Source organism: Vespa velutina, chromosome 1, assembly GCF_912470025.1.
Source record: "Vespa velutina chromosome 1, iVesVel2.1, whole genome shotgun sequence".
Lineage (NCBI taxonomy): Eukaryota > Metazoa > Arthropoda > Insecta > Hymenoptera > Vespidae > Vespa > Vespa velutina.
Genome location: NC_062188.1, coordinates 4,465,093 through 4,474,402, shown reverse-complemented (window position 1 = coordinate 4,474,402; position 9,310 = coordinate 4,465,093). Strand labels below are relative to the sequence as shown.

General features: G+C 27.2%; 1 protein-coding gene across 1 annotated transcript; it reads right to left on the bottom strand.

The window, feature by feature from the left end:
* Positions 1-1,796: 1,796 nt before the first annotated feature.
* LOC124956139 (putative histone-lysine N-methyltransferase 1) lies at positions 1,797-9,216 on the bottom strand. The gene is made up of 2 exons (XM_047511579.1): positions 9,020-9,216; positions 1,797-8,681 (listed from the first exon to the last, which is right to left on the bottom strand). The coding sequence occupies exons 1-2, from the start codon at positions 9,024-9,026 to the stop codon at positions 2,158-2,160; spliced, it is 6,531 nt and encodes a 2,176-aa protein (XP_047367535.1). The 5' UTR covers positions 9,027-9,216; the 3' UTR covers positions 1,797-2,157.
* Positions 9,217-9,310: the final 94 nt, after the last annotated feature.

The following is a 9,310-nucleotide window of genomic DNA, read 5'->3' as shown; positions in this document are numbered from 1 at the left end:
GAAACAAAAATATTGTAATTGAATCGCTTCGATGTATACATACCATATGTATATATACATACAACATAAATACATATATATATACATATATATACATATATATATGTATATATATTAGTTGATAAGTATTTACGTACTAAACCATTCCATATTTGCATATGATATTTAATATGTTTTGAAAGCATTTAAATGTAATATGCAAATAAGGATTGTAATGTCTCATTAGAAAGGGACACTCACACACACACACACACACACACACACACACACACACACACACGCACACTTTCGTTCTATAAATCAATATTAACACACGATAATGACGTTGTGTTACGTGAATTACGTGCCAAAGCGTAGATTAAAGAAAATAAATAAAATTATATCTCTTACAATTAGATGACTTCGTTGAATTGACCAGTGCGATCGATCAAATTATTTACTAATGAAAGATTGGAAATGATTCATCGATGCAGTGATCGATACATCGAATAACTGAATATAGTAATAAGCTCGCCTTAATTTGAATGCCGTACGAAGAAGAAGAATGCATCGTCGATCTACGAAATCGTTGGAGAATATTGGATGAACAAAAATGAATTTTCTTTTGTTTTTTTTTTTCTTTTCTTCGTTCAACACTTTTTTCCGACGTTATTTCTCAAACAACGACTGAGCTTGCTCTTCGATCGTACGACACGATAAGAAAGATCAGCCACACGCACACACACAAAGTTAGTATTAAAAAAAATATATATATATATATATAATTAAAACTAGACGTAAGATCACACTTAGAGGTATATATATATATATATATATATATATATATATATATATATATATATCTTAATTTATTCTCGATACATCGATGAAAATATGTATATGTGAAATAAATGTGGTCAGTGCTACCATCTGAAAGAAACGCAAAAAAAAAAAAAAAATACGTGAATGAATAAATGGAAATGTCAATAATAAAATATTTCTTACCGTCGTAAGATAAAATTACCTACACAACATAGAAAAGCAATCGTTATTCTGCAAGTATTGTCCTAACGATCGATGTGATCAAGAACTCGATTAAAGACAAAATTTAATTTCTTTTCACGGCTTATTTTATATAGGATTTATACAACATTTACTTTAATTATTATAATTCGATAACGTTCCGTGAACTTATAATATTATCTTTTTCTATGTTGAAAATTAATTCTTTTTTTTATTGGAGTTGAAAAAAAAAGAAAGAAAAAGAAAAGAAAAAATAAAAAAAAAATTCCTGCATCGAGTTCCTGACTCGCTTCTGTTCATAAAATCGTACGAAGTGCCAAATAAAGATATCTAGCGCAAATACCGAATAAAATTTTTATTGGGAATTAATAATTTCATATACATATATATACAATAATTAAAAAACATTGATTGAATGTTGTTATACCTTAATTCTAAAAGATTCCTGCAAATCGTATCTGGTATATATATGTATATATATTACATATTATATGTGTATATATATATACATATATATAAATATATATACATATATATACATATATGCATATATATTATATATGGATACTTATATAATACTTTTTCAAAAAAATTAAAAAAATAAGAGCGATTAATTTTGTATATTTTTTCCGTCAGTTTATGGTTATAAAATCGATAAAAATATTTTTGATTACAAATATATCTTCCTAAAGATTCATAAAAAATAAGAAACAATTAAGATAAAAAGTTCCTTAACGGACAAGTAAATAATATTAAGTAATATGAACTTATTAAACAATAGATTAAATACAAGATAAAGGAATGAAAATGTCATTTTTATTCAGAAATAATAAGACTTCCGTCAGAAATTATATAAAATTATTTAATAATTTGAATAAAACTAAATATATAATATTTATTGAATAAAAACACTACACAAGTAAAAGTCTAGACGAATAAAAAAACTATACAAATAAAAATATTATCACAATTACTACAAAATTTATATCAAGGAGAAGATTAGTTAAATTCATTGTGATAATACTTTACAAGTTAATCATGTCAATGATTAATTAAACATTTTCTTAAATTATTACATATTGAATAACAATACCATGTTTCACCGCTTCGAGCATTTGCAAAGATATCGTTTAAGCTTCAACTATGAAACATACTTTATAACAACAATGATTCGTGCTTCAACTTATGAATATCTATTTCAGTTGGACTGTACAAACGTACGTTACAAATACTACAGAAAAATTTATGATAAAGATTCAAGTGATAATCAAGCTCTTCTACCGTTGAAAAGTGTAACGGCTTTGGACAAAATTTACATGTATATAAAGAATGCATAAATTGAGAACTTCCTACATTTGTGCTAGGCTGATCATGAACATGTGGTTGTTGAAGAGACATCACAGAATGAGAATCTGAGACAACTGGCTGACAGACAGTGGACATTTGCAATAGATTATTCGATTGTCTTTGTACACTAATCCCGTTATTTGTCAGATTATTATCTTGCTTAGAATATTGCATTTGCATCATATTCAAATTTCTTACATTCGTGGAAGAATACTTGACATTAGAAGTATTATAATAATAATTATGATCAGATGACACTGGAAGACTAGAGATTTCATTGTTCGTATATAATTCTATACTATTCCGTGATCTCATGTTGACAGACATTACTTTGGCTGTTCTATTACTACACGTATTATGAACTGCATTCTGCATCTTTACTGTACTATGAGTATCATGCGGTTGTCCCATCCGCATATTTTGGTTAGAAAAATTATTTGCTAACTGTAAATTGGATATCATGGATGTAGATGTAGTCTTACATAATGCAATGTTATCTCTCTGAGCCACATAAGTATTATTCATATAATTATTAGCTGAAGAATTCGTCAAGATCGATGACGATGAGGCAATTAATGTGCTTTGATTGTGAGACACATTTTGTGGTTGTATTATTAACGATGGAACATACGTAACAGCTTTAATTATTCTTGGATTCATTGTATATGGGTTTGTAGTAACTGGTTTGACACTTGCATATTGAACGTTAGAAACTTGTGATTGAGATGTGTAAGGAGCCCTAAAAGGTGTTACTGATGATGATAACGCTGATCGTAATATTGGCATTGCTGTTGCTGTTTGTGCTGAATATGGTACTGGTATTAATGTTGTTGTTTGTGCTGAATATGGTATTGATGTTGCTTTTTGTCTTGATTGTGGCATTATTGATATTGGTGTTATTCTTTGTCCTGATCGTGGTATTATTGGTATTGGTGTTGTTCTTTGTCCTGATTCTGGTGTTGCTCTATGTGTTGATTGTTGTACTGACATTGGTATTCCTCTTTGTCCTGATTGTGGTTTTAGTATTGATGCTGCTTTTTGTCCTGATTGTGATGTTGCTTCTTGTCTTGATTGTGGTGCTGGTATACACGTTGTTTTTTCTAGTGATCCTGAACAAACAAAGCCCTGTTTCGGGCTGTTTGATTCATAATGAGGAACGTAAACCGCTTGTTTTTCAGTAAGTGAATGATCTATAATAATCATTTTATAAGCTTTCGAAGAGCCCGGTACAGAGTTCTGTTTGGTATTTAATTCTCTTATAACTGGATGTGGCTCGATGTTTAAATTCTTAGTTTGTTTCTGATTTGACAAATCCATGGCCACAGATGAAGATGTTAGAATATCAGCATTTCCATCTTGGCCATTTTTATTATAAGAATTGTATTTTAACTTTTGGTCTATCAATTCTGAAATATTCTTTACGCGTAAGTATTTTTTAGTCTTTACCGACTCTTCACTCGTTTCGGTAGAATTATTTGATTGAAAGGTCGTCGGTTTCACGGTTTCTTTGAAGTTATTCTGATTTTTCTCTGAGATTTTAAGTTCTGCCGGCTTAACATTATCCTGTGTTTCATTTATATTAATGTTTTCAGATAATGGAGGATTGTTAACAAGAACATCCTTCTTTTTCAAATCAATAGTTGATTTAACTATCACTGTGTTTTTGTTGTTTGAATCTTTTATATTATCACACTTATCCAAATCATTATTTACGTTACAAGCAGTTGTTCTTTCCTTCTCTTCTGATTTATTCATAAAAGTAGATGATTTATTGTTTTTCACAAAATAATTAATTTCGGTTACGTTCGAGTCGTCGGTTTTCACATCGCTGATCGATAAAAGACTTTCTAAATCTTGATCAATAGTACTTCGATTGTCACTCACAGATATATCATCAAATTCAGTTTTAACAGATTCTATTGATTTTGAATTTGTCAATGATTTCGATGAATCAATTGTCTGGTTGATCGTAGAATTTTCGTTTTCAATTACTTCGAGTATGTTCTCATTTACAGGATCTGCGCTATCATTTGTCTTTATTTCGTTCGTTAATTGAGCAGAAATAATCATAGGTTTTATTAAATTAGGCTCTAATTCTGTCGGATATACCGAAGAAATTTTTTGTTCGTTTGAATCATTGCATGCATTATTTGAATGAACTGTGATCAAATTTGGAAACTCCTTATTGCGAGTACAAATATGTTTATGTAAAGCTTCGCTTGAGTCAAAAGTTAAATTACAAATCTTACAAGTAAAATCCATTTTGTGATTAGTCACTTGACAGGAAGTATTATTTATTATTGTTGTATTGTATTCCTTTGAATTTTCTAAATATGATTTCAGATTGGAGAAATCTGTTTTGGCTTGATTATGCATGAGACTCTTACGTATCATATTATGTTTTTGCCAATGTATCATGAATTCCTTTAAGTTTTCATAAACGTTTTTACAAATATTACAGAAATACGTCTTTTTTATATCAGTTGCTGACGAACAAATGTATTGTGATCGCAAATTATTTTTATGAGTTGCAATATGCTCTTCATACAAAGATTTTTGTGAAAATGTGAGATTGCAAATATTACAAGACAAATGTAAATTTAATTTCGAGTGAATACTTTGATTTTTGTGATCATTTGCAGGCACTATGCTAGGTAATTTTGAATTTTCTGTACAAGATGACTTATGAATTTTTAATTGATTCTTCGAAAAGCACTGTGCATTACAAACATCGCAAATATGTTCTGTCACTATAAGATACTTGAATTGATCTGAAGTAATAATTGACCATTCCTCACTTGTCGAATCCACTATCGATATTTTAGGAAAATTTGACATAGAAGCTACATAACAAACATTTCTTATGTGATTGAACCAGTGTAGATTAAATATAGGACCCATACCAATAAAACGTATCTTACAAATATGACAAAACAGTTTGATACTTTGAAAATTTTTTAAATGATTTTCCATATGTTGACGCATACCAATAAATGAATACAATATTACTTGACAAATACTGCAATACAATTTTGGTTCTCTACTAGTTAATCGTTTCGTGTTACATAAATATGTCTCCTCGTTTTCAAAATGGGCTTCAAAACATTCCCTGGTTTGGAATAAAATATTACAGATATTACAAAGTAAAATTAGTTCAATAGATGGTTTGTTTTCAAATTCATTTTTATGGCATGCACAAAATTTGATTGAATTTCTTTTATGAACTGTAGAAATTGTCATTGATACTTCTTTATTAGTTTCTATTGTCGATGGTTCCAAAGAATTTTCTACTTCTTTCGATTGATTTTCATTTAATTTCATTTTTTCCTTTGAAATAATTTCGTTTGTTATATTTTCAACTTTCTCATTTTCCATATCAGACTGCAATGATTCGATCGTCGTACTATCTACAGGTAATGTGCTTGAAGATTCACTAGTAGATGTTTGTGTTTTTTCACTTGAATCAGTAGTAATATTGCTATCACTTCCATTTTTCAATCCCTGTTTGCTTTTGGCAATTTGATATGCTTTTTGCAATTCTTTTTCAGTATGGCTATAAATATGATTTGAGAGACTTATTATTGAATCAAAGACTTCTAAACAGACAGTACATTGAGTATTTTTATTATTGTATTTGAATACTTTACGACGTGAATGTTTGTCCTTTTGTTGATTTTCATGATTAAGTTTTTTTGTTTTAATTTTAGAATTGATAGAAATCGAGGAAATCATCGAGGGAAATGTTGACAATACTGAACTACTATTATCGAGTTCCTGTGAATTTGATTCTGTTTTATCACTACATATATCTAGGATATTGTCATTATCCTTAGACACTTTAAGTACCACATTGTTATCATTTACACTATTTTTTCTTTTCTTCAAACATTTCTTTAGATGTGATTGAAGTGTTTTAAATTCTATGAAGGATGAATCACAAGCAATACATTCATAAGGAATAGTATTATCTGACGTAATAATATTTGATTGAAGTATATTAACTTCTTTTGTTTGCACATTTTTTGGTAAGTTTGTATTACTAACATCTGTTATATTACTAACATCTGTTTTCGTTTTTACATCACCATTAGAAATTATCTTTTTAGAATCCTTATTTATTAAAGATTCGTTCAATAAACCAATATCTTTTATACTGTTTTCTATATCATGTAATATTATTGATTCAGTTGAAATATTATCTACAGACATACCCTTTGTAGCAGTATCTTTTAAAATAGAGGTTGTTGATTCATTTGTTAAACAATTTATATTAGAACTTTCATCAACAATGAAAAGTGGTAAATCTTCTATTTGACTTAATTCTTGATCTGTATTTTTTTCTAATGTATTTTGTTTGTCATTATCAATCAGAGTTTTTTCATTATTCTGTAGAATTGTTGAATTTTCACAATCAATTTCACTTGTCAGTTTTAATGTCTCATCACATTTTTTTGAAAAAACGTTCTGTTTTGAAATCAGTGATGGTAATGTCTGAGTTTCCTTTAATTTTGTATTTCTTTGTAACGTTTCATCTGATATAGTTAATGAATTAACTTCTGTTGGAGAAGAATTTAAGGGAACTCTATCTAAATATCTTTGTAAAGGCGTTTTTAATAGCGACATTTTTGGTGAAATAATTTCATCCTGGATAATCCGTGGTGATTTTGATGACTTAGATATTCCTTCTATTTCATTTATTGATGGTGTACATATTCCTGGATATTTCATATTTACATTAGACTTTTCAGATGAACATGAAGATATCTCTGAAAATTTTTCTAAATTGTATACATTCTGTAAAATCCTTTTTGGAGAAGAACAATTATGTTCCAATTGTATAATTGATGGATTTGGTTCAGCATATTTGGATAAAGGATGTTTGATCATTATATTATTTTCTTTTTCAGAAGGATTCAATTGTGTTAAAGCTTCATCAATACTTTCTTTATTTGTACTACTAACTTCACATTCATTACGAACAAGTATATCACTGGAATGATTAAAGAAGTTCATTTTAAAATGATCAATATACTGTGCTGTTGAATGTTCTACTTTTGAAACTAAATTTTGTTCTTTAAGAGGAATTCCCAATTTTTCTAATTTCACTAAGAGAACTTTTAAATTTTTAGGCTGTTTATACTTTAATGGTAAAATACATGAATTTAATCCAATTTCTGTATTCATATTACTTTCACTATCTTTTGTAACATCTTTGTTAGAATTATCTATAGTCTTTGTAGGTAATATATTTATAGGAGAATCTTTCTGCTGTTCAATAAACTGTGAATTTTGATACAAAAGAAATTGTTGTGGACATTTCTTTTTCCAGTTTATAATATATTTATTATCATACACATTTTCTAGTTTAGTTAACATTACTTTTGAATCAGTAATGTTTAAGTTATTTATTGTAACTTCATTATCAATTGATTTAAAATTATTTAAGACTATAGTTTGTTCAAGATCTTTATGATGTAATTTGATCTTTTTCTTTCTTTTTTTTCGATTTTTTACAGAATTCAATATATCATTCGATTCTTCATGAGACATATATTTTCTTTTATATTTCCATTTGCCTAAATATTTTTCATTTTTATCTGCTTCTTTTATAGGAGGCAGTTCATCATTCATCTTTAGCAAAGAATAAACAGATTTTGTATCATCATGTGCATAACTGTTTTGTTTACAGTTATTATCTATGATATTTTCTGGAAAAAGTAAATGCTCCGAAGTTTTTTGAACATTTTTCATACTTTTTAATTTATTCTCATCTACTTGATTTGATAACACCACAACAGGTTGGACGTTTTTTAAAACCTCTTTCTTATTTATTCTTTGGTCATCGTTTTTTTTGTCATTATCTGATTCATCAATACAAATATTATTTGTGAAATTCAAAGAAGTATTTTCAGATTTATTATTTGTATCAAAAATATTACTAATGTCATTATTTAATTGTAGCGTTTGTTTTTTGAATTTTCTTGATAAAATATCAATCTGTTTATATTTAGATCGTATAATACTTCTTGTCTTATTGCTTCTTTTAGGTTTATATTGATTCTTTGTAGTATACAAGTATTTCTTAAACGTTTCTTGAGATAAACGTTGAATTACTACTGATACAGGCTTACATAAATTTTTTTGCAATCTTTTTATATTACTATTGCATGTTTGTATCTCTCCATGTTTTATAGAATACGTAGTGTCAGATAATGCAATAGCCGTATTGAAATACTTTTTATCTTTTATTACATGTTCATTTATACTATGTTTCTTTGTAATATGTATTATAGAAAGCATGTTTTTTTTCTTATCATAATTTTTCTTATTGCCTAAAATGAAATATATTAATTATTTTTATTAGTTAATTTTTATTAATATATTTATTAATATAAATATAAATTATTAAATTTATTAATATATTTTAAATGATATAACATTTTAACATATAAAAATTAAACTAAAATATTTTCTAATAACAAGATAAAACATTACAAGTACTGTGTAAATTTGAATTGAACAAATAGAACATAAAAACATTATAAATAAAACGATGGAATATATTCTTAAATATTTAATATTTATTTCTAAATTTAAAGAGAATTAAATTGTATAAGAAAGCATGATTCATAATTAGAAATTTAGCATAACCATAATTTGTAAAATTTACCTTTCATGATTACAGGATATTCTTTAAAATGATCTAATGTTCACTAAAATTAACTTTTTCAACTTATAACTTATATTATTGTATACAAATTTTTCACGTATTATAACTCCTAATTAGAAATCACTTTGAGTTTTCACCATAGAAGAATCCGTTATTCATAAATCATTCGACCAGTTTATTTAATCGTTTTTCAAATTTCATAAGCAGTTTCATCCACAAATTCGTTTGGTAGCACTGAAAAAATTTTTTATTCATTCGAAACAACTTCATTGTTTCAAAGTACGGAAAAAA